The sequence below is a fragment of the Mixophyes fleayi genome, chromosome 5 (assembly GCF_038048845.1).
Source record: "Mixophyes fleayi isolate aMixFle1 chromosome 5, aMixFle1.hap1, whole genome shotgun sequence".
Classification (NCBI taxonomy): Eukaryota; Metazoa; Chordata; class Amphibia; order Anura; family Limnodynastidae; genus Mixophyes; species Mixophyes fleayi.
In genome coordinates, this window is record NC_134406.1 from 204,241,684 (window position 1) to 204,269,206 (window position 27,523).

Consider the following 27,523-nt stretch of genomic DNA (forward strand, 5'->3'; position numbering starts at 1 on the left):
CATTTTCCATGATTTCATTATATTGTATTATATAATAAAATAGTTGTAGATGTGTATTGCCTATTAACTTGAGTCTAGTAGTCGTAACATTTTATTCTATTTTACCTTTATTCTTTTCAATATAATTAAGATTACACATTGTTTAATGGATGGATGGCCAGTAGGTTGATTAATGTAGAGGTTTATTTTAATATGAATATCTGATGCTTTTTAATAAGATCATTGTGTATAGGTCTACCCATCTTTTAACACTCTGTATTTTTCTTGATTTAAAATTGTAGCAATTATATAAAAGTGCATGAGTCCTTTCTCCAACCAGCCACTGCACTTACAGACCAGTACTACAACACAACACAAGTATCTTTATAATTATTCACACTAAAAGGGTTTGTATTATCCCACATAATTTTGTTTTAGACATCAGATCCTATGGAGATTATCATCATAATAAATAACAGCAACATTTTCATAGTTTACAAAATTTATGTACAAAAATTCATCAAAAAGTGACATGTTACATATTTTGCTGTGGGAATAAAACCAATTTGACAAGAAAAACAGTGTGCAACTTGAAAAAGGCCTATAGGGGTGAGGTGACCAAAGTCTACATATTTTGGCCTTTTAGAAAATGAGTTTTCATACATGGTTTCTGCTAAAAACAGAACTAAAAATACAAGCACACAACTGGTACACAGGTATCTGGGAACATGTTTTACTGCAACCAAACATTTGCTTTTGTTTGTAAACAGTACTAGCAAAATAATAATTAGAAAGTCATTAGCTGCTGCTATGGGTGACTGCACTTTTTTTTTTTTTTTTTTAAATAAGTGTCCCCCAAACAATTTATAAAGTAGAATTAGTTTTCCCATCTGCATAACACAGACACACATTATTCTGCACAAATGTCCCCCCCGCTTTCATGAGTGGGAGCTGCCATATTGACTCTTCTGGGTTTACATGCTGAAGACAACAGAACAGTTCCCCAATGGCAAAATCATCATGAAACACAGGTAAAGTGCAGCATTTTTTACTGTTATGCATTGGGAAGACTAAAAATAGACAATTTCCTAGCATGGGCATGAAAAATATATTATTTGTGAAAAGGGTTTATCTATTCATAGGACAGTCTTATAAAAATGTAAAACAGAACAAAAAAAGTCAAATACAGGTTTGATTAAATATAGAAAAATAAAGTAAAGATTGATATGTCTACATTAATTAAAATACACGCTAGCCTTATTGTTTTTTTGTACCCAAATGAATGAATGTTTTGCTGCATTGATTTTTTAATGCAGTCATACTGTTATTTTGGCTTAAGAACGCAAGTTTCTCTGTGCACGAACTAGAAAACTTAAAATACATAATTGGATAGAGAAAGCAGTCAACACTGATTTATGGCAACATTTTGGAACATTGGCTGAAAGTGCAAGAAATTATATATAAAAAAATAAAATAAAATAAAAAGACATTCCTCAGAATAAAGAGGATAATGACAGAAAAGATATAGAATACACTTTTTTTTTTTTCAATAAAAAAAAACCCCAAAAACTTTCCAATAGAAAAATAACCATTACTAGCAGTATTGCAATAGAACAAGTAAACATATGGAACTCACAATATCCTTGGTACCATCAAGCATACCATTACAGGAATTCTATTGCCTTTTCTCTATTTAGCAGGTGATGTGGGAGCCCGCCAAAAAAAATTTACATTTAAAAAATGGCATAGATATTCTAAACTATAATATAAAACTTAAATTTTACATGTTTATAAAAATACATTCTGTGAAACTGAAACGCTAATCCACAATCTAAAACATTTACATAAATTTGGCATATAAGGAAAACAAAACACATTTGCTCAAAATTGGATTATTATTTTTTTTACGTAGTAGTTGATATCCCTCTTCTTTAATTGTTTCACTGCTCAAGACAATGGCAATTTACTAGTTTCCAGAATAGATCATATTTTAGTGGAACGAAAGGAGTTCTATACAGTGAGCAGTGAAAGTACTGTTGCTGTGATGGTCTAGAGATCAACCTCAAAACATGCAGTTCATACACTTCACGGTTTTGCTGCCATAATCGATGCATTCTGGGCCAACACATTCACAGCACGCATTGTGAAACCACCGGTATTTGGATGCTCCCATAGACTCGCAGGAAACCTTGCACTGATGGATAGACATGCAGTCATCAAAGTACACTACTGTGCACATGTGCTCTGCAAAAACAAAAAAACAGAGGGGTAATGAAAAAGGAAAGAACAACATGTCTGACACAAAAAGAAAGGCTGTATTGTGAGATCCTATTAGATGACAATTTCAATACAATTTCCAGGGACATATTTTAAGAACTATACTCTAGACATAAGAGACTATCCAACTTGATGATAGCTGAACAATAATAATTAATAGTAATATAAAAAATATATTAATAAAATGTCCATATATAAATCTGAAATTAAATTCTCCAATGGAAACAAACCCTGTGTTTGTTAGCAGTAAGGAGGGGGTTATGAGGTCTGGTTCCCCTTTTAAGGGCTGGAGAAGAGGAGGCTAGCAAGGTGTTGTCTTATGTGGGAGGCTCTATAAATGGGACTGGTCAGCTTGTATTTCAATAGTGGTTTAAAATGGCTTTGGAAGGTGGGGGGGGGGGGGGGGGGTGTAAAAATAAATAAATTGCACCTGTCCCACCTGGAAAGCACCTTGAGCTGTGTTTCCTGGACCAAACTACTAGAAGAGCTGCTGGAGGTGTGCATCTGAGATTGGGTTGTTTTTACATATTTGGAGGAATTGCCACAAATTCTCTCCTTTTTGGCTTAAAGTAAAAGAAACATCTGAAAAAATTATGACTTGCCCAGTTCCATCTGGTCCGAATTTTTGGCTGCTTAACCACACAAGTATTCCGGTATCCAGATACAAGAAATCACTTCTCAAACATCTTAATGCAGCTAAAGCTGTGATTCCTTTCCACTGGAGAGATCCTCTGTCCCCCCTTCCCTTGAGTGGATAGTAAGAATTGATTTTTATATGGTGATTGATGATCTCTCCTTCTCCAGTACGGACCGTTCTAGAAACTATGTTTCCACCTGGACTAGCTGGTTGGCATTCAAAGACTCAACTGTCCCGGTCACTGGTCATTTTGTGAGGGGCGAGTTCGAAATAGAATTGGGATTTTGTTTGGTCTTTGGTCACTTCTGGGTCGGCTTGCACGTTTGAGTTATGGGCCAACTCTAATGATTACACTATTACACTATTTCACGACTACATCTCATCTTTCCCATTACATAATTTTTGCTAATTGGCTGCGGCACTATTTTGAGGATCTAAATTCCCCCTCCCCATCCTTCCCCTTCCCCCAAAATACGTTTGTTTGTAACTGCGTTTACAATCTACACTGTATGGAGTTCTTTGACCTCTAGATGTATATGATACCTCTATGCTGTGTTTGTTTATTCTTCTTTTCAATAAAAAGATTATACAAATAACATATCAAAAACATATACAGGTGTTAAATAAAATAAACTACCACATTCAGATCTCTGTACATTTCTCAAATCTACCCTTACGGGACAGAGCTCAGAGAGACACGCAGAGGCTGGCAGGGGTGGGAATGCAGGAAGAGGAGGATCTAGAGAGCCGAGAGGAGGCTTTGTAAGAGACCTTGGGAGCCAGGAGACAGCCATTAAGAGAGGGAGAATTGGAGAAAGGTGCACTGTGGAACCAGGAATTGGGTTCATTACTCAAGAGTCCCAGTCAATGAGAGTAGAGGAGAAGAAGTGTGAAGGGAAGGTCATTTGGAGAAGGGTGGGTCAGACTGACAGACATCATTGCAGAGAGGAGCTGTGCTGAATGTGACAGTTGGAGAACTGTGGGCCAAGTTCTGATTATTTATTGAATTATCTATTTGCTGGACTGAGATTTGTGGCTACAGTTTAATAAGTGTTGAAAGCCGCGTCTCACACCGGTCTTCTGTCCCAGCAACAGCTGCTACGTCACTTCCAGTTTTCCCGTTCCGGCTGTCACTAGAGCAACAGCTGGGACGCTTTCTCAATCAGCGCCAAATCCCAGCATCTGTAGCAGCTGGGCGTGTGCACAAATAGTATATATTAATTAGGCATCTCCTGGGAGCCAATTATCCACATTAGGGTCCCAACTCCTGATTGGCTAGTTCTTATATTCAAGAACTAGCCAGGGAGGAAGGGCTTAACCTCCCTGTCGGTTATAGCGTCATGTGTGCTGCCCATTTTGCTGTTCCTGTGGATACTCTGAACTATTGACTCAATTCCTATTGTAACCTTTGGCTTGTTGTGGACCCTGCATGATTGCCAATTGTCCCTGACCTCTGCCTCTCCCTCAGTGGCTCTGTTTGCTACTGACCCACGACCTATGGCCTGTCCCTGGTATTTGATTCCTGTATTCCGGTTGCCCTCCAATCTGCACTACGGCTACCATTGATTAGCTTTTACTGCTCTAGAGTGAAGTTCATCTAAATAGCTATTAGTCCTAACAGTAAGACAGGGAACTGGTAGGGAGACCCAAAGATATGGATCTAAAACCCTTATGCAGGACTGTGTTTTAGTTTCAAGCGTAATAGCAAGGAGTTTGGGACTGATATATTTAGGCGAAATACCTTGCTAAATGTAAAATGACAAGTGATTCAGTGAGTAAACTGCAAGATTAAAGTGTGATACACTCTAGAAGAAAGTAGTGAAGTTTCATCATCATAGCTAATAGAAGCTGATGCAAACAAAATGGTGGCTCCTTTCTCCTACCTCCATTTTGAGAAATATTAAGTGAGAGGTGAGAATTGGATGTTATATCTGTGAGAAATATATATCTTTCAGGAGGAAAGATTACACAAGTTGTGTTATTGCTGCTGTTTTTTATGCTCTGCCAAGCCCAGTAATTCCAGTGAGCTGTGTTATTTGTTTATTGATCTGATTTGCATACTATATGTCTATATTTATATCTATATATTCCTAAAGTCTTGGACCAAGCAAGCAAGGATTTACACCTCTGATACTACCGAATATAAAAAGTTTGGACATTACCGCATTACAGTCTTAATGCACGATTTAGATTTCAATGTATGAACAAATTTAAAAAGAGAGTCAGCAGCTTCTGTTTAGTGAATACTGTCTGTGCAATTAGAGCATGATATACGGTTCTATAACTAGTGTTTAGTTGGTGAACAAACCGCTAAATGGGCCTGAAGTACCTCTTCGTTTAACAAGGCCTAGAAGGGGGGAGAACGTGAGGCACTCTATAGTATAAAATATATCTAACCACAATTGTTCCATAAAATTAAAAACAGACCAACACCAGTTATTAAAAAATCTTTAGCATTTTAATAAATGAAAGATATATTACAAAATAATACCCTGCCTTTTAGTAATGTATTGTGGATCTGTTTTTGTCAGTGTTGAATATTTTTGAACTGAGTGTGTCCTCTTTTGTAATTATATAACCCACGTTTTAGAAATAAACTTTCCGGTGCGGCTTCTAAAGACCAGCCTGAAGTGCCACTATTTGATTTGTGTATCTGAGGTCATAGATAGGAGGTGGGCAGGTGGTTTCCTCAGTCTCCCCCTGGTGTTGAAGGTTTCCGGGACATTACCCAAGACGTTAGTCTGACTAAGGTGGAGGCACTGCATAAGAGAGATAACGGCGAAAGCAAAAATTCTACTTTTCTAGCAGTATATATTGGCTTCCTAATAACGTTTGGCTGCATAATTAAACTAGTCAAAATCCAGAAAAACAAAGCTACAACCCAAAAATGTCAATGCCAACATCCAACATAGCAGAGATGATGTTCTACACAAAACAGTTTTTGTGACCAACACTTCCCCTTTAAGCCTTATAAAAGCAGAATAGTTTGCCAGCTAGTCACTAACACCATTCATATGAAAAATAAGGGTGTGAGGTGACTTGGAAGCAAAAATAAAAAAAATAAAAAAAACCAACAAAAAAAACAGCATAGCAATTAAATATAAAATAGTGACTGGAAAATATGACAAGACCCAAGCCAAGTCACTTGGCAAACCATAAATACTGTGGGTGGCTGACACACAGCACGCTGAGCTTATGAATAGATTTAGAAAACAAAAAGAATGGATGTGCAGTATACATTTTAACAGTTTCCCTAATAAAAACATTTCGTTTTCCTTCTCCAGCACCCATTCTGAAGGAAGTTCTCTCCCGACACTTCTGAAATGTTTGTTCAACTACGTCACCTCCGGAGTCCTAGTTTAGATTTAGACACTGGGTTATATTAGGACGTCCGGAAAGGACACAGCTGCACAGCCAAACTCAAGGAGGTCAGACTTGGTAGAGAGAAGATAAATCCAGCATAATAGCCATTAGTCATAAAGTAAACACTAGCTTCTCAAAGGAAACACTGCCTCAGTGCAGTGGTTCCCAAACTTTTGCAGTTCGCGGCACCCTTAGAGTCTCCAAATTTTTTCAAGGCACCCCTTCTAAAACAGGACTGCTCAATAATTATTTTGAAGTAGTTGGGTCAAAAAATTGTAATAAGTATTTAGGTCAGGACAGAAATACTTATTTAGTTGTATGCAAAAATGCCCCTCTGCATCCAGGCACGCTGTTACCCTCCTCTGCCCCTGTTACACTCCTCTGTCCCATTGGGCGCCCCTGTCACACTCCTCTGTCCCATTGGGCGCCCCTGTCACCCTCCCCTGCCCCTGTTACACTCCTGTCCCGTTGTGCCCCGCTGTCACCCTCCCCTGCCCCTGTTACACTCCTGTCCCGTTGTGCCCCACTGTCACCCTCCCCTGCCCCTGTTACACTCCTGTCCCGTTGTGCCCCGCTGTCACCCTCCCCTGCCCCTGTTACACTCCTGTCCCGTTGTGCCCCGCTGTCACCCTCCCCTGCCCCACTCCTGTCCCATTGTGCCCCGCTGTCACGCTCCCTCTCACTCCTCTGCCACGCGCCAGCCATAGAAAAAAAAAAAGAAAGAGCACATAAACTTACCAATCCGCCCGGCGCCGGGACCCAGCAGACTCCTCTCTCCCGCAGCTGTCACTGACGTCGATATTCAGTGACTGCTGCGGGAGAGATAAAGCTTCTGGGTCCCGGCGGATTGGTAAGTTTCTGTGCTCTTTTTTTTTTTTTAATGCTTGGCCCGTGGCACCCCAGTGACAGCGCCGCGGCACCCCTGGGAGCGCGGCGCGCAGTTTGGGAACCGCCGTCATAGTGTATGAATACTGATACTTAAGGGTTTAGCAATGCTAGCCCAAAGAGCAAAAAAATGCATTGGCATGCATTATAAAATGTCCGACACCCAAGCAGAACAGAAAGGCCATGAAAAGCTAGATCGGCTTCCCTTTATGCTCACCTTGAATTATTAGCGATGGCTTATGTTCAAATGGAAATACTTGCACCTGTGCATTATTTTCTTATTATTAAACAATAAATGAAAGGATTTTGTTCCACACTGATTAAGACAATGTTCTAAACGAGGCTCATGCAGTAACATCAATACATCTTATCTAACTCCGTATTAACGTCCATTTATTTACTGTTGGACAAAAATATTGCAATATTGCCTGTCATCTTGGGACATTAGCCTGGTACCACAGCTTGTGGCCAATTGGAGACAGATTTAAATTGATTGGATTAGTATCAGTGTAAGGTATTCAGAAGACCAGGTCTGCAACCACACGAAGGGGGAGATTCAATTCAGTTGAGGCAGAGGTGGGCTGGGCGCACACACACACAGCTGGGGCCAAATTATTGGGTGCTGTTTTATTTGTGAGTTGATGGTGGGGCAATTTAATTTAATACTGGGGCCTATGAATTTAAGATGGGGTTACTGAACCTTTAATTTAATGCTGGGATGGTTTGGGAGCTATTAATTGATTGTGGGGCTATTTGGGAAAAATGAGGTCTACTTATTAAATGTGATTATGAATTATTTAATGCCTGGGATGGTTGTGGAAAATAGTTATATTTATTAAACACAAACATTATTTAATTTATTGCTGGGGCTGTTTGAAGGGAAGGAAATTTATTTATTAAATGGGTATGCTATTTAAATTAATGTCAGGGCTGGTTGAAGGGAAATTGATCTATTTATCAAATGTGAATACTATTATTTTAATTTTGGGGCTGAAGGGAAGCCTAATTATATTGTTTCTTAATTTCATGTACCAATTTAATTTTCAAAATAGGGCCCCGAAATTCCAAAATCCAGACAAGCAGCAACTGATCTAAATACACCAGCAGCCACAGGTGGTGAATGTGACAAGAACAGGTAGGAGAGAGCAGGACAGTCTGCCAATGATCCTGAATCTGGGGAGCAGTCCCAAATTTGGGCAACTGTCTCTCTTAGTCAGGATTTGGTCTGACTACAAGGACAGTTGGGAGGTATGTCTTGCTTCACACTGTACTGCAGAAGGCAGAGCTGCGTGCACACAGTATGGCCTTTGTCTAAAACGATAACTATGTTACATCATAGCGGCCCCCCTGTCTAAAGTACCCCGGGCCCCCCGAGAGCCTTAATCCAGCTCTGTCCAAGGGTGTCAGATTGACACCTAGTGCTCTGCTCCTCCTCCCAGTAGCACCCCTCATATTTGTTTTAGGTTAACCCTAAAACAAATAATCCTATTGGTATATAGTGCAAAACAAAAACAATCACTTTTGCTGGCAAAAACCATCAGGTTTTTAAAACAAATGGGCTTTTTGCATTTGGAAATCAGCTCCTTGTTAAGTACTGTAATAGAACATTATTATATAATCTATTGCTATAGTGCGATTGATATTTCCCATTGTAATCAGCCAACTGTGTGTGTTAAAAGAAAAAAAAGGGGCTGTAGGGAGAAGGAACATAAAATTAAATGCTATATAAAGTGAGGCTTGCTTTTTGTTGCATTATTTGTTTTATTGTATATTGTTGTATTATTTATAATAAAGTATCGCTGGGGTTAGCAACACTGAATAGTCTCTTTTTATATTGATAAGTATTTATTACACCGAGACTAATCCTTGGGATGGGCGGCTACTTATGGACTAGAACTATGTGCTTGCGCCCCCCCCCCCCCCCCGGCTAAAGTCTGCCAGCCTCTGGCACGAGTTTATTTAAAAATGCAAGTTCCAAAAGCAGTGAAACAGCATGTTGTATGCAAACACATTTCACATGCTGCAAGTGCATTTTGATTCACGTTCGGGAGGTAATATTGCAATTGGGTATGTGGTCATTGGAAACGATTTCCATTTACAGACCCAGTGTGCTGCACTGGCGTTATACTCACAACATTTGCACCAGTGGACATGAAGCCTAAAAATCTTTTAACTCTTTAACCTATTCAATTTAAGAAGCTGTGCAAAGCAGCAAGATCTTACCTGTACTCATGGTGTACAAAGCATAGTTGCCCATCTGATTAAAAGAAAAAACGCATCATGAAATATTTTTCGTCATCCCTAACCACGGTTACATTTCACCTTTTGCTTCTAGAACATATGATTCTTAGAGGGGAATTCAATTGGCCACGTTACTCTCGAAAGTACTGCACACTATTACTGTTACTACGGTAATGGTGCGCATTTTTATCGTTACTGCGGCAGTAGTGCGTGATTTTACTATTACTACGCCAATTTGTAATGCTGATTTTTGAAATCCAGGTTAAAATTACTGAATGAATGGTAATAGTTTGCAGTACTTTCGAGAGTAACGTTGCCAATTGACTTCCCCTCTAAGAATCATGTTTTAGAAGCAAAAGATGAAATGCAATCGCGGTTATGCATGGCGAAAATTTGAATTGAAGCCAACTGAACCCCCCCCCCTCCCCCAAGATCCAATTGTAAAGCACTATTGAATCTGCTGGTGCTATATAACTAAATGTTGATGACAATGAAGACCAAGTTTAGTTGGTCATCTATATCTAAGTAAAACACAAACAACTTGCACAGAGCTACGTCGTCCATCAACACATGCGTAAACGAAGACACATATCATCCAAATAGTTTTTACATATGATCTGCTAAACGGTCAGTTTTTATGTTCAGTAGCTCCGTGTGATCATACATTCCTAAACCGTAGGAATTACAAATATGTTTCCTGCCCTCTGGATTTTTATGTGCTCTTTACCAAAGATCAAAAGACTACTTCTCTAATACATTACATTAACATGATACATCTGCCTATTGCCTCTAAAGTTAAAAATTGTTAAGTTCCAAGTTTCCTGCTGTGAAACATGTTCAGGATTAAAGAAAAGAAGGTCCTAGAGTAAAAAATAAATAGAAAGAACCCTCAATTTAAAGCACTTATAGTAAAATGCATTGTAAGAGGCATCTGTCGATACATGCAAGATAAATTGGTAGTATATACAAAATTTATGTTAAAGGTGGAGTTTGCTGCTCACTGGTGACTGGTGAAGTCAAGTTGGAAAAAAAACACCAAAATTTATATAAATGCTATAGAAAACATTCCAACTATCTTTGCTGGTTATGAACTAAAAATCAATGACAAATGATGTAGGGTGGACTGTCCAATAAATATATAAGTACGTCATGAGTAACACCTTAATCATTTTCTAATTAACCAGCATGATTAAAAGATTTGAGGTAAAGAAGAGAGACAGTTCGGCTTCCACTACTATAAGGTGCAATTTGGCCACAAAAATAAAAAAACATTAGGAAAAAAATATAGAGGTCGATAACACAACTGACTCACTTTTTTCTTTTAAATTGGGAGTCGAGACGCAAAAATTATTTTTAAACCATCAAAATCAATTTTGTAAAGCAAATGTAATAAACAGTATACTGAAATCTGTAGCTGCAAATATAAAGATACATATTTTATAGAGAATGTCAAAACAAATTATAAAGAAAGATTTAGTAACTAACTCAATTTTGAAACTTAAAACCCGCTGTGTCTATCAAATAGAATATAGTCACATTTTTGAACCAAACAAAAACTTATTATCAGTTGCAGACTAGTGGGAAAAAAAGAAGGGAGAGGGGGTGTCACAAAATACATTTTGTGCACTTTAAAGTCTGTTTGTTATTTGTATTATTTTGTGACAAATTCATTATACATTGTAAAATTAATCGTTTTGATGCCAGAGATCTTCCAACATTTTACATTTCTGTTGGCTGTGCCAATTTTCATATTTTTCTATATAAAACAATACAACATGTACTACAGACTCCAAAATTCACTGCAGACGGACACACACATTTGCTAAAGTTAGACATAAATATAAGTATAGAATATAGAACTGGAGACATGATACTTTAACTCTATGCTCCAGCAAATGTTAGTACAAATATTATAATGAAAAGTATCCTGCAAACACAATGTAATATATAAAATGCCTACTAAACTAGGTGTTTAAAATGTGTACTAAACAGGTCTAGTTTTAAAATTATGTGCATTTGCAAAATAAACATAATCACAGGCATGCACAATCATGCATCAAACTATTCCCCTTTGCTATTTTACCACAAGTAATAGAATGCAAAAATAGTGAATTTATCCTGCAACTTCTCACGTTTTTTGGGAACTCTAAGTATGTAAACTGTATTAGGTTTGTGGTCCATAACATGTGTATTTTGTGTATTGGTTTCTTTTTAATATAACTTTTATCTTACCACTATCTAAATGGGGTTAGATCTGCAAGTCATGTGATGGTGTAAATAGGCCATCAGAAAGCAGCTATGATGAGCCCAGGGAGTAAACAGACGAGCATAAGTTGACCAAGGTTCGCCTGGTAAAGGAACTAAACTTGTAAATTTGTCTTGGCAGAGAATAATAAATACAAAGTTTTGACATACATAGAGGCATATTGAATTAGCCACTTTACTCGCAAAAGTAACGCGCCATTAAAAGTATATGTTATTACATTAATTCTAACCCGGATTTCAGTTCGCAGCTCCCTGAGCTGCAAGCAGAAAGCCAGCGTTAAAGGTACTGTATCAACGGTAATTACGCCCACTATTACCATAATGAGGAAAAGAGTAAAATAGCTGCAAGGGGAAAGGGGGGGGAAGGGGGAGTGATGGATGCAGGGTAGAAGTAAGGAAAATTGTTGATGGGCGGGCATTGGCTGCATGGGCGAGGTAAGGAAAATAGCTCAGGGATGGGGAATGGATGCTGGGTGAGAAATAAGGAAAATTTCTGCAGGGGGCACATTGGCTGCATTGGGAAGCTAAGTAAAATAGCTGCGGGGGGGGGGGGGTTAGGGGGTGAGGTAATGAAAATATCTGCGTGGGGTGGGTTAAGGTAATGAAAATGGCTGCGGAAGGGGGGGGTTGCGGTAATGAAAATGGCTGAGGGTTTTTTTTAAAAAAAATAGAGCAGCATCAACATTTTGCATTATAATACAATTTTGCATTTTTAAAACAGGAACCCAACTTTCCAGAGGTCAGCTAGAAGACACTAGAAGACAAAAAAAGCTGTAAGAAAAAGCAAGAGAGAAGATCAAGAACAGGTAAGAGAGAACGACAAAATCTGCCTATAAATATTCAGGAGTATCCTCCAACATTCAGATTTACTCAGGAATATTACTATACACCTATACATGGGGGGGTTAGGGGGCGCTACGGATGTATTAGCCTAGGGCGGACAGAACCCTTAATCAGGACCTGTTGAGGTGACCAGTCCTATTAAAAGAACTACTCTGTTCAAATATTTTTGTTACTCTTTATTTGGGGTCCAGCATCCCTTTTTTTCAGGAGGTCATTAGATATACAATAGGGGAGTGATGCTTTCATTGCTTCTGACGTTTCCCGGTCTTAAAACTGGTAGCTGTGTTTTAATGCCCCTCCTCAACAACTTCCCATTCATATGAAGGTGCACTGACAACACACTGCCTGTTTAAAGAAAAGCCCGCCTTAGCAGGGGAGCATCGCTGAACTCTAACAGGTTTCGGGGAAGCCCCAGTATCAGTGTAATTATTTTGGTTGCTGAACTCCCCTCAAAACTGAAGTCATCCTTTACCAGATTTGCATCATACAAATTTTTAAAGTTATCAAATGTAAAGAAGATAATCATTTTTGAAATCAGCATACATGACACGTTAAATATAAAGTGTAAATGACAGAATGATCAGCGCAAAACTATGCACCTGGTTTCCAATCACTAAACAGCGACAAATAAATATTTAAAAATGTTAATGCTTTTAGGATTGCTACACCTGGGATTCCTTGCTGAAATTATACAAGCACAGAAAATTTATTCAGAGCTAAAGCTATGGTGATTGTGAGAGAAATATCTTGCCGGCTGGTTTTAGATCTAGTTTTTCTTGTTAAGCCGTTATACTAAAACAGGACTTCTGTGAAAATAAAAAAAGCAGACGTTCTCATTGCAGAAGTCTTTTGGATAGATAAAATAAGGATCCCACCGTGTGTGATATAGGCTTTTTCCATAAAGGCAAATTCTATATTATCACAATATCACATAATAACCTATCTGTGGCCTGGAATTCCTTGGGATCTGGCAGATTCCCCAATGTCTGCCGTGTGCTTTACTCACTCTTACTGGAAGGACTGCATCCTTTATCTAATCAAAAACCTCACACCGTCAGAGCATGAGGAGAGCCTGCAACACCCTGGGGCCGATTCAACCTGGATTTTTACTTGTGGCCCAGAGAGCAAAAATCTGTAATAGTGCGTAGGCCACGTTATTCCTAGAATAACACAGCCGAATTGAATTGGCTCCACTGTTTCACCCCTGTATTCTACCACGTAATATGATAATTTGGGGCTCTAGTATTTTGGAAAGAGATCAATACTGGAGCAAGTCATATTTTAGGATTGCAAAACCAATTCAGGGTTTAAAAGATTATATAAATTGTATATGAAAAAGGGAGCACATAAAATACTAATAGTCATTATCTGACCAACAATTCAAGATAGAAAGGGTGTATTATATTTCATTATTAAAATAGGTTTAGATACGATCAGTAATTGGAAGATAACTATAGGGTATGTCACATATTGGGAATATTTGCACAGTGTTGGACTGGGGTACACAAGGCCTAATAAATCTGGTTTGAATGGCCTACGTGCAGTGCACAAAAACCTCAGCACATCACACAAGCCAAGGCACTGGCACCACATTCTGTACAGTACAGTACACCAGTAGGTGGACACCAAATAAAGACAGCCCATACATAGTACTGAAACTCAGTAGTAATCCTCCAGATTTACTGTAGTCCATGTCTGTCATATACCAAATATTGCTTCCAATCAGTGCACAGATGATCAAGTGCTGTGATTGGTTGGGAAACAGTCATCTCTCACTGGTTGGACTGGTGCTCCAATTAATCAAAGTGCACTAAACTCCAGGTAAACGTGACATTGGCCAATACACAAGAGTAATGGCTGTCACCACTTACCAACCAATCACAGTAGTCTTTTTGCATCGCCTTGAATGGAATAGACACAGTTCTATACAAAGTAAGAAGTGCAGCAAATGGCTTACACTACACTACTATTACAGCACAGTGTTTTCTCCTTCATCCTATCTGGGGACACTGCTACCATGGGGTTGTAGTTGGAGTGTGGAGTTGGCACTTATCTAGTTAATTTTGTGGCTGCTGGCAGACTCCTCCCTCCTGCAACCCCCTGTAGCTAGTCGGTGTAGTCTAAGTGCTCAAGGAGTTGGGCTGTCTTTTCTTTTTCTGCTCTTTATTTTTATAGGCCAAGTTTTATAATTGTTCAAAATGTAAAATAAAATTATCTGTGGGACAACAGGACCCGGGGGCCCTCTGCGTGGGCTATGAGGCGGGGTCTAAGGCAGCGCAGTCGCAGGTTTCGGTTCCTATAGCCATGGAGGAACCAAGGTAGGCAATGTTTTTACAACAGTCAGTGGATTCTCTGGTGTAGCTTTTGAACCACTGGAGAGAAACCTCAGTGGCTGAACACCCCTCTACCTCGTTAGTAGAGGTAGCCCAGACAGCAACACTGTCCCAACAAGAGGAGAATACAGGGTTAGGTTCAAGTGGTCTTCCATCCTCTAACTCCTTCAGGGCTTTCCCAGGGGGAACCGGCCTGGTCCAGTGCCTTTGTTAGTGGTATAGATAAATTAAGCCGTTATTTAGACAACCCAGCACTATCAGGGTCTAGAAACAAAAAGACAGAGTGAGCCATGCTCTCTTCTCTGTCTCTGACTCCGAGGCATCAGAAGAGGACGGGGAACTTCTGGACGAGTCAGATTTCCAGACACAGGTCTTAGACTTGCATGACAAACAGAAACCAGGGCATGGAGGATCTAGTTCTGGCAGTACAGCGGGCGATAGACCTTGTGGACATGGACGAGCCTAAACCAGTTAACCAGGGGTTGTTCAAGAAGGTTAAAAAACCCCATGGTTAATTTTCCCCCCTCTTCATAATTAAGGGAGATTGCATAATCGACCTTGTCACAGCCAAGATAGCAAGAGTGGTTCCACATAGGTTTTTGTCCCTGTACCCATTATAGCCAGATGACATTGTACGCTGGGAACAAGTTCCTAGAGTGGATACTCCGGTGGCAATGAAAACTTGGGTTGACCGACTGGCAGAGGCATTACAGGATTCAGATCTTTTTCCCCTGGCTATACACCTGAAAGAGGCTTCATGGTAGGTCAGCTGCTGCGGTGGCAGCTAGAAGAACCCTCTAGCTTAGGTCCTGGGAAGCTGATGTGGGGAATCCAAGAGAGCTTTGGAAGGTCCTCAATTGGCAGTAGACGCCAGGCCAGACTCCCAGCAAAACTGGCAGTCCGACTCACACCCTCCTCTCCTCACGGCCGTGGGAGTGGAGGGCGTCTGCGACTGTTCACAGAACAGTGGATGAAATCCTCTCCAGATCCAAGGGAATCATGGCAAGGGGAGATATCCTAGATCTTTTATGTCAAGCCCCTCATCGGTATTTTACAACTTCTTTGCCCCTCAACCAGAACACATGGCAAGCGATATTGCACTGTGTAGATTCTCTTTTTAGCGGGAGTAATCTGCCTGGTCCCAGAGAATCAGAAACGCCAGGGATTCTATTCAAATCTTTTTCTGGTCTCCAAGCCGGATGGTTCTTTATGTCCCATTTTGAAGTTAAAGTCTCTAAATCTACTCCTGAGAATAGACAGGTTTCGAATGGAGTCTCTTTGTTCAGTGATAAATGGATTGGAGGGGGGAGAATTCCTGGTTTCCATAGATATTCAGGACACATATCTTCATGTGCCTATCTGGTAAGGGCACCAACCATTGATTGCTCCCCTTCATGGTAGAAGCGACCCATTACCAACTAAGGGCGCTCCCTCTTGGCTTGGCCACAGTGCCCAGAGTATTTACAAAAATCATGGCAGTAATGGCTTCCCGCCTCCGTTCTATGGGGGTGAGCATAGTGCCCTAACTCGACAACTTGCTGATCAAAGCCCCCTCAGATCAGCTTCTTCATCAGCATTTACACCTCACTATAGAGACCCTGCAACTTCATGGTTGGTTGATAAATGCCCAGAGGTCTCAGTTAATACCAGTCCAGAGGATGATTTTCTCAAGTCTCATAATGGACACCAAAAGGCAGAAAATGTTCCTTCCACAGCACAAGGTTTGCTCGGTACAAGACCTAGTGACCAGGGTCATAGACAGTCACAAACCTTCCATGCTTCTTTGCATGAGGTGACTGGGCAAGATGGTCTCGACCTTAGAGACAATTCCCTATGCAAGGTTTCACTCAAGATGCTTCCAGGGGAATCTCCTAAAAAAGTGGTCAAGTTCATCTCTCCACTTGGAGCACCAGAGTTTACTGTTGTCCCCAGAGGCTCGTCTATCTCTCAGGTGGTGGAAGAGTCAAGAATACCTAAACATGGGCAGATCCTTTGCCCCGTGCTCCTGGATCATCTTAATAACGGATGCCAGTCTAAAGGGCTGGGATGCAGTGACGATACATTTGCACCTTCAGAGTCTTTGGTGGGAACAAGAAAGTTCCCTTCCAATAAATATTCTGGAGTTAATGGCTCTCAAAGAGGCTTCATCGCCAATTCAGGGATTCCCAGTGTGATTACAATCGGACAATGCCACGGCAGTGGCATATGTCAAACAGGGGAGGGGACAAGGAGTCCAAGGGCATTGGGCCATATCAGCCCAGATATTTGCTTGGGCAGAACAGTTTGTCCCATCTGTCAGTCGTATTCATTCCAGGCATTCTAAATTGGGAAGCAGACTTCCTAAATCGTCACACAGCAATGCCAGGGGAATTGTCCCTCCACCCAAAGGTATTTCAGATGTTAGTCCGGAAGTGGGGCCTTCGGATCTGGATCTTATGGCACCCAGAGACAAAAATCGGCAACTTCCCAGGTTCTGTGCAAGAGCAAGGGACCCGCTGGCAGTGGACATAATGACAATGCACTGGAATTTTCGGCTAGGGTATCTTTTCCCTCCCATTCCAATGCTACCCCGAGTACTATGGAGGGTCAAGCAGGGAGAACTCCCAGTTATACTGATAGCTACCCATTGGTCCCGCAGGGTATGGCATGCAGACATCCTTTGCATGGCAGTAGGACAAGGACTTTGTCTGCCTCTTCACAATGACCTCCTTCTGCAGGGTCCTTTTCAAAATCAGGACCTGCCTTGGTTGGCTTTGACGGCATGGCTGTTGAAGCCAGCCTCTGGCGGTCAAAAGGGTTTTCCTCCAGAGTGGTGAATACCCTGTTATGGGCTGGAAAGCAAGTGTCAGCCCATATTTACCATAGAATCTGGCGCATTTACATTAAATGGTGTGAAGACAGGGCACACAATACAAGTAAATTTCATTTGCCCTGGCTGCTAGGGTTTCTTCAAAATGGTGTTGATGTAGGGCTCAGCCTGGGATCCTTAAAGTTTCAGGTCTCTGCCCTTTCCAACTTCTTTCAGAGGCATCTGGCATACCTTCCGAAAGTCTGTATTTTTTTGCAGGGGGTCCTGCACAATCAACCTCCCTTTGTTCCTCCAACGGCACCCTGGGATCTGAACTTGGCATTATCTATGCTTCAGGAACCTCCTTTTGAACCCTCCATGACGACAAGGCGGTGCATCAGACTGTCCCTTCCTTTCAACCAAAAGTAGTTTCTGGATTTCACATTAATCAGAAAATAGTGGTTCCAGTATTCCAGGATGCTTCTGCAGGTTCTTCCTTAGAATTTTTAGATGTGGTTAGGGCGTTACGTATTTATGTCCAAAGGACTTTGGATATCCAACATATGGACTCTCTTTGCCCTAATTAAACCCCAAGCAAACCATTGCCAGATGGCTTACCTTTACAATAAAACATGTTTATCTTAAGGCTGACCGGACTGTGCCTACCCACATTACGGCACACTCCACCAGGGCTGTGGGGGCTTCCTATGCTGCGCGTAGTGGGGCCTCGACCGATCAGCTATTGGTTCTAGGTCCACACATTCACCAAATTTTATCAGTTCAGTGGGTTCGCATCCTCAGATGCTAGTTTCGGCCGTAGCGCACAAGCTGGGCTTCCAGGACGGTCCCTCCCTTAGGGGGGATGCTTTGGTACGTCCCCATGGTAGCAGTGTCTCCCAGATAGAGGATTTTTATACTTAGGACAAATCCCTTTCTCTGATTTCATCTGGGGAACACTGCGTTCCCTCCCTTCTGTTCTTCGCTTCTTGACTGTTCGACACCCTTTCCTTGAGGGCTTTAGAATACACCGACTAGCTACAGGGGGTTGCAGGAGGGGAGGAGTCTGTCAGCAGCCACAAAATTAACTAGTTAAGTGCCAACTCCACACTCCAACTACAAACCCATGGTAGCAGTGTCCCCCAGATGGAATCAGAGAAAGGGATTTATTGCAAGTATAAAATATTCTGGGTCCACTTCATTAGAGTCACTAATGATTTTCCGCTAGCATGCATGCCCCTCCATCCGTTGCAACATCTTACCTCTCAACAATCCCTATTTGAGAATTGTGAGATTTTGGCACATGCCCTTGATGTGTCCAGACCCCAGCTATCACCCTTTTGCTAAGTAAAACTAAAATCTCTTGTAAAAACTGTTGTGGTGTACACAGAGTACAGGAAAGAGCACATCCCAGCTTATGCTGGCACACCGACGGCTCTTACCGGAAAATCATTGGAAGCAATCTGTCAGTAGTGGGAAAATGTAAATATGTAGACTGGTGATGTATTAGACAATTACTTATTTTGGAAGGGTCAGCTTACTAATATAATTAGCATGACTGACCTTCACAATGTCATTGGTTTATGTGACATCTGCTTATCTGTAGTGCTGAATCATTTAAACAAAACAAAAACACGCAAAACTATTATACACACATTTTTTTAGAACACATTTATCATGTAATGTTTAGACTCAGTACACTAGTGGTAGTTGCAGGATAGCTCTAACAAACCATTTGGATCTGTTCATCATTACAACTTTCTATTCTTCCCTCCATTACCTTAAACTATTCTACTCTTCGCATAATAAAAACTATATTCCCATCTACAATTTTTCCAGGTTTCTTCTGGTGACAACATAGACAGAGCAATACAGAGGATACAAGCGTCCAGTGCACAAATAATCATATCATGAAAATTACACAGTTATTAATACACTCACTATTATTATTAACAGTTATTCACATACTACTAATATCATTGTGATATTATTTTATTTGCTGAATCTCAGGGTCAATAGCTACCTTTATGTACCCATGTTTTTGCCCGTTCCGGTTTGCATTGTTGTATTTGAAGACAAAATAAAGACTCAATGAAAAGACAGCCAAATGTTTGCCATGGAAGACAGATAATTGGAACAAAAGAGTGTACATCTAAATAATTATTGGTCAATGCTGTTCAAGAGAAAGATATACCTAAAGGAGTTATATATTCACCTCAAAATGCATTGGCATCAATTGCGTTATCAATGTATCAAAATACCTATCCATTTACTATACAGCATTTCACCTGCCTGCAAACAACTGCTACGATGGCGATGGCTTTTCATGGAAGCTACCTTTCTCTTGGGGCTCACAAGTGTATGTGGATTCTCTTTATTTGCCTTTTCTATTTTATTCACTTTTTTTCCCGCACTTTTTGTCCTCTTCTGCATTCGTGTACAAGAACCCAATTATGAATTTACAGTTTACTCAAAATTATTAATGGATCCATTCACCATGTCCATGCCTGGATCTAATTTGCTTCTTGCTAATAGCTAAAATGAGACAGAGGACCCCATCACGAGCCAAAAAGCTTAAAGGATAACGTAACTTCAAGGAGTTGTGTCCTACTTCCCTTGGATGCACAATTTGGTCAACCCACTGAGGGTCCACGATGGCTATCTGTGGGGCTCATGTTTCCAATCAAGCTGTCTGTGATTAGGTTGTTCACAGAGATGGGCACAGACACTGGCTTGCCAGGCTGAAAAGAAATGTGCCATGGAACTTTTATAACCATCAGGGAGTGGTTAAGGCATATATGACAGTTTTTTGTTTTGAATTTACTTTATCTTTTTATTTATTTTAACTAAACTATTTGTGCTGCACAGAAAACTAACATTTTTTGTTTAGTTTAAAATTAGATTTTTGGGTCTAGTGCTTCTTTAAAGTTATCTGAAGAGGGGGGTACGCATTTAAATATACAATAAAACGCTTAAATATACAATAAAAACCACCAATAAATGAAAAATCCTCTTGCGTTAGACAGAGCCTTCCATCATGTAAATATGCACTTACCAACAAAAATATATGTAAAATATATTTCTGCAAATAACAAAAAACAGTTTAAAATTAAACAAAACAAAATTCTTAAGACATCATAACACTTCCTTGAAATACCTTTCTCACCGGTGTGTGACACATGGACGCCACTTTGAGGGACAGACACATTCTGGTGTTGCTGCTGATTTACTGTGTCCAAGAAGGAGACCAGATTTTCATGATGAGAGAGCTCCTCTACCACAGGGAAGGACACAATATTCCAGTTAAGCTGGTTAAGGCTCTCTCCCTCTGTCAGTGCCCGGAACAAGGATGGAATGGGCTCATGAAGTTCTTCAACAGTACTCTTGGAAGTTGGGGGAGTGTCACTGTAGTTCCTTGGATTGCACATTCCTAAAGAAAAAAATAAATATCAATCTTATTTCTGGGTGATATTACTTGTTTGTTACATTTGAAAACATTAACAAGATTTAAAAACGTGAATACTTGTTTTGAAAACACTGAAAAGTGAGCCAAACCTTATATACAATGGGAACAGATATTATATGTAACAGGATAAATTTCAGTGTCTCACCTTTCTGTAGCATACACATATTATTTATACTTATGAGATGCAGCACTAAGGTGTAACTGTTTGGCGAAACACAGCAATGTTTCAACAAATAAAAAAAACAAACCAAATACTGGCATCCTGTCAATCTGGATTATGGAATAAGTAAATGAGTTCTCCAGCTCACAGGTAAATAGGTTAGATTCCACTGTTCCTTCCCAATTTACACCTCATGAGGCCCTACTTTTTTGTTAATACTCTGTCAATTTAGAAATGGATTAATGACTTATTAGGACTTTTTACCCCCCCCCCATTTATTTCCAGTTTTACTTTTTCTTTCTTGTTTTGTTATCTGCCATGTGAAATGAGGGCTCTGGTCTGTCCGTGTGGGTCCCTCCTTCCTTCAGCACATGTGGGGCAGCATAATGTATAAAGGGGACCGCATAATGTGACCCAGGATGTGGAGTGAGGCGCATGTGGAAGCACACAGTCAGACATACATTATGCGGAGAACTACGTGTACATGCAGAGTGTAGTATGCCATATAATGTATATTTAATACTTAGTCAAGTATTTACTTGCATGTGGAGCTGGGGCCCATGGTGTTTTGTTTTCACCTTGAACTTAATTTTCTAACTAGATTTATTTTTCTATTTTTACACTTTAACGGTTGATTGATTATGATTGTGTTTAGGAAAGGAAAGACTTCACATTCTGATCCAGGTACTGGACAGATCAATGTGGACTTAATGTATGCTAAACATCCTAGCTTTCAGCTTTGGTATTTTAATGAATGCTGATTAAGTGGGATTTGTTTACAAAGCCTGACTCACTAACACTAGAAGAGTAATATCCCTGTCTCAGTACGTCATGATCACAACATTCCAGCCTTTACGTCATCACTTGATGTCGAAAAATACATGTTTGTCCAAAGCATGTTTTCTGGAGCGTGGCAATCTTTCCTGCAAGTATGTATACAAGTATTTCTGCATGGATTCATACAAATAGCTATGCTTTGGACTCCTTTGATATTCGCTATAGTATGTTAAAGGTGTGCCCATTATCTCCACTCATCTTTATAATAGAGATAGAATTTTAGTTGACGCCATTAAGAATAATCTTGATTTCATAGACATCTTTGTCTAAAGACAAAGACTTTAAGCTGTAAAAGTTTTACAATGATGTTATCCTCAATTTAAGTAGGCCTTTGACCACCTTGCCAAATCTTTATTCATATTTATCAATATAACAAAATCAACAATAAATATGTAGCTCTGAATTTTAATTTGTCAGCACCTGGTAAAGCTGACCCAACTGAACATCAATTTCAGATGAGAAGTCATGTCATTTGCATGAACTAGACTGACTGGGGAATATTAATACTTACAGAATCCTAATTATCACTGCCTGTTTTCAGCTGTTGAGAGTTATTAAGAGATAGAATAAAAATGGAATTTTTTTTGGCAGGTTAACAGCAGTGAAGAGTACTTCCAAATATTGCAGGCGGCTATACCTAAACGGATCTGGAACCAAAATGGGGAGTGGCGAGATAGATAGGTATAATATTCATCTATCTATCCACATGGGTTGGGTATGTGTCTCCGACTACTACTACAGCAACAACGAGTTACCCGACTTTAGAAAGCAGAATCCGGGAATCGCAATAGTATGTTAACAGCACAGGTTTCAAATCACTACTTGTCACAATCGTGAACAATGCAGAAGCCGGCAGACAGAAATTCATGTGACTTTCTTGGAGTATACTATTCTTAGGGGTGTTAAATGAGTAAAGCAGGGAGCTGCGGAATGGACAATATTTAACACCAACCCTTCTACTTCGTCCATTCGGCGGCTCCCTGCTTTCCCGGATCCTGTCTTATGAAGTCGGGTAAGTTGTTGTCAGTGCAGTGATAGTCGCGTTAGTGACTACCACCGATTTTATATAATATATATATACACACACACACAGACACACACAGACACACACAGACACACACAGACACACACAGACACACACACTCACTTCCTAAATGTGAGCTTCAGTTAAATGAAGTTTATAAATGCGCCCAATGTCTACAGATAACTACCGGTACATAGGGCACGTGGGTGCCTGCTGCTGTTGTATACAGGTGGCATCATAATTATAGGAAAGACATTACTTTAAATCTTACAGCACATTGATCAAAACTGTCTTATTACATATAGAACAATATCCAATACAAATGTTGAAACAGTAACATTTCAAGCTAATGTTCCTCTCATCGGGATTATTGATTCTGAATCACCAATAGTCCACCACATGGGCTGACCCGAGCACTAGAATCAATTTCAAGTTTAGCCGCACATGTGAGCGTGACATCTGGGCATTTGGCAAGTTCCAAAATTGCATTAAGGTTCTTTAGTGTGGTGGTCTACCTAACTATAGACAGCACTATGGGCTAATTAGTGACAATACAGCTACCTATTGTTTGCAGTATTGTGACAACGAATGGAGAAAATTAACAGCCACAAAACAGGTGCAACTGCAGTAACGTAACCATAAAATGTAGACTAGGGGGTAGATGTATCAAACCTTCTAGAAAAGAAACTTTAGCTATAATTCTCAAGAATGGACTAGACAAATGATAGCTAGAACTTGATTGGTTGCTATGGGCTTTTCCTTTTTAGAATGTTTGATCAATCTACCCCTTGGCCTCTTTACATACAACTTTAAATATAAAGTATTGCTTTAAATTTACATATTTTACATAAATTTCTTTTAAACGCCTATTTATAATTCGTGAAAAACACTAAGCAAAGAAAGTAACATGATCCTACAATACAGGGGCCAGCGCCCATTTCGCAATTCTGTTGCATGATCATATACTAGAGGGGAAGCACAACAGCAGCAATGATATTTACAAATCAAAGCTTAGCACAAAGTGTATAGTGACAAAGTGCGTGGCTAGAAATGGTCCAAAATGTCAAACGTCGATTGAATTTCACTGATTTGATGGCCATGAACATATTCACAGTACAGTCACCAACAGTCCCCGATTTGAATTTGTGGTAAAAAGTTCATGTGCAAATAGGCTCAATTTAGAAAAAAACAAACAAAAAAAAAACCTAGCTAAATTCGGTCAACAATTTAAAATAAGAAATTTTGCCTAAATTTTGAATTTTAGAACAGTTTATAAAATCTACAGTAATTGCAGCCGGTTTGAGTACCTGTAGTTGTGACCACAACTAAATCTAAAACGTGTGTGTGTGTGTGTGTGTGTGTGTGTGTGTGTGTGTGTGTGTGTGTGTGTGTGTTCGTTCGGTAATTTAGACTGTAAGCTCCAATGGGGCAGGGACTGATGTGAATGAGTTCTCTGTACAGTGCTGTGGAATTAGTGGCGCTATATAAATAAATGGTGATGATGGGATGGGTTTCTTTGGGTAGGCCGACTGTTATAAATGAACCTATTGCACTAAATTTGGGTATACTCGTGAGACTTATTTAAATATGCAGACATTTTTCCCATGGACGCCAAGAAGCAGATTATATTGAGGAGCTGTTGTCTGGAAGGGGGATCTGGACATTTACAGTGCTTTGCCATCAAGCATCTGGCCACATTGAAGATCTGCATGAAAGGTTTATCAGTGTATGTATCCAGTCTATCCAGGGGAAAGTCAAGAAGGAAATGGGCATTTAGAAATGGGCATTTAGAAATGGAGACTCTAGTAACATGACTGTCCCAAAACTGAACAAGCTTAGGGCTGGGCCATCAGATATGGAGAAAGGTTCCCATCTCACCACAGCCTCTCCAGCACTGGTCAGATGCAGTATCAAAGATTTTCTTTAAGTTTGTAAAGACCAGGTACCACCTATAAAATACTTTCTAGGAGTTTTCTTTGACAAGAGAAGAGTGTCGAAGTCGTATAACTGGATGAACGAAAGTATATTGGTTAATATTGTTTTATTGGCCGATTGCACTCCGTATGCCGCGATCGCACTGCAAAATACGCACGTACACACTCGCATTACAACATTTAGTTATTTATATAATTCATATTGGTTCCATTATACAGTAATTTATGAGCAGATAGCATTTAGTTTATTATTAGTTTATATATTACACTTCAGTGTTATTTAAGGTTCATGTTATAGGAAATATGTCATGTCTGATATCATTTTATTCCCCTATTCATCAGCAGCTGTCCGGTTCCATCGCCGAATAGATTGCATACTCTTGTTATTGATGTTAGGCAATATCTTGTCAGATTGATATCAGACTGTAAAATGCTAATGGACTTGTTGTAACTGGTTTCTGGGCGGGAGATTCATCTGGAATGTTGACCTCAGCCTTTGAGGGGGTTGTTTGAACTAGCCTATGACCTGTTTACCCTGGACCCACCCGAAGTCTGGACCTATAGAAGCAAGCCACGTCATCTGCATTGTTCTCTCTGTAACACTGAATGTACATATAATCATAGCTGCGCTCCCAGTCTTCAGTCTACTCTGACCACAGTATTCAAGGGTGAACTACTGGCCACTGATACCGTGGGGCCGCAGTGCGAGCGCATGCGAACGCAGCGGTATGTATATCTTTTGGTATTGGCTGTACTGTACTGTATCATAATATAATAATGTATTGAACTGTTAAATATTTACATCTGCTAAAATAAACCACTTTGTGCGTTGGAAACAATACAATCGCCTATGCAATGCTTATTTGAAAACAATAGAATTACTTTAATAATTGATTAAGGATTTAGAGGCTGTCCCCCTAACAGTGGTCCAAGTGTCGTCCTCTAGCAGCCTGCCCAAGTCAGTTTCCCAAATGGTTTCATATCTTGGTACAACAGCTTGTTTGGTGGTGATGGGTAGGTTTTAGAGCATAGAAACAATGCTTTTTGGGAGAGGATTATGCACAGAGAGATTAGGGCAGTCAGGGACCTAGTTATGTCAGGTTTAGGGAGGGAATTGACATAATGTTTCACCTGTAGATGTGCAAAGGGGCTGACTGACTGGAAAATCAAACATTTCTTGTATGTATTTCCTTCACAAAATCCTTAACACTAACACTGCCCAATTTCCAGTTTCACCAACCATTTCTTTCCTTGTTTTATTAATAGTACTTGGTCCACTGATTTCAATGACCGTACTTTCCACATTGAATGGATAACTCCTGATTAACTTTTCTGTGTTACTCAGCACACTTATGTATATAGGTAAAATGAATCTCTAGAATAGCTTTCACTGTGTTTTTGACAATCACGGCTTACCATCCTCAAGCAAAGTTTATAAATATGTGAAAAGAGTATTAAGGTTAATGAAATAAAGAGCAAGTAAAGTCACTATTTAACTTTAATATAGAACAACTGTTGTATAATATAGAGCTGAGTAATATACATGAAATACTAGGGTATTATTGCCAATAGTGTTTATATTTAACTAAATATATTCACCATATTAGGAGGCGAGTGATCCAACTAAACAGGAGAGGTTAAGTGTGGGCTTTGCAGTCTTGCTGTGAAAATGCACTGCGTAGATTGGTTGGTTTATATACAGGGGCAGTAATATCACAGAAACAACATAATCAGCTTTTTGACCAGTTTGAAATCCCAGGTTCTGCTCCTATGTCAGGGTAGATATGGGAGCTGTGCTGTACCATCCTTGCAAATCGTTTTACATCTGCTGAGTCACTACATTGGTTGCCTGCTTTTCAACGAATCCAATATACAATTCTTCTACTAACGTATAAGGTTATCAACAAAATTGCACCGACATACATCTCCTCACGTCTCAAAACATCTCCCAACTCAACACCTCCGTTCTGCACAAGATCTGCGTTTCTCTTCAACTGTCATCATATCCTCCCATTCCCAGTTAGAGAACTTTTTTCTCGCTGGACCCACTTGATGGAATTCCCTCCCTCGCACAGTAAAACTTTCCTCTAGTCTCCAGGCCTTCAAGCGTTCACTGAAAACCCACCTCTTCAGGCAAGCTTTTGATATTCCTCTACCACCCTCTTAATCTCCCTAGGTTACCTTATTACCACCCTCTACACAGCTAACAACCCTCTGACCAACATAGTTGTGACTGATCACACAGTCCACTCAATACTTTGTAACCTTTGCATTCTAGCTGGACAAATATTCAATATGATGTAGCATTTACCTTTGTGTATCAAACCTTTGCCTCATAGATTGTAAGCTCTCTGTATCTATTACCCAGTATTGTTTTATTACTGTTTGTTCCCAATTGTAAAGTGCAACGAAATCTGCTGACGCTGTATAAATGTTGTTGATGATGATCTCACAGCACCATGCCCCCAGACTATGACTGACACTGAAGAACAGC

General features: G+C 40.0%; 1 protein-coding gene across 3 annotated transcripts in view; it reads right to left on the reverse strand.

The window, feature by feature from the left end:
• Window positions 1-463: 463 nt before the first annotated feature.
• Window positions 464-27,523, reverse strand: part of TWSG1 (twisted gastrulation BMP signaling modulator 1) — a 38,642-nt gene continuing 11,582 nt past the window's right edge. For 2 of the 3 annotated variants that reach the window (XM_075213296.1, XM_075213295.1), the window contains exons 4-5: window positions 20,766-21,038; window positions 464-2,223 (exon numbers count right to left, since the gene is read on the reverse strand). In XM_075213296.1, coding sequence (XP_075069397.1) covers window positions 2,042-2,223; window positions 20,766-21,038 — 455 coding nt within the window. In that variant the 3' untranslated portion in view covers window positions 464-2,041. The remainder of the gene's footprint in view (window positions 2,224-20,765; window positions 21,039-27,523) is intronic. The other variant, XM_075213297.1, reaches the window with a different exon arrangement.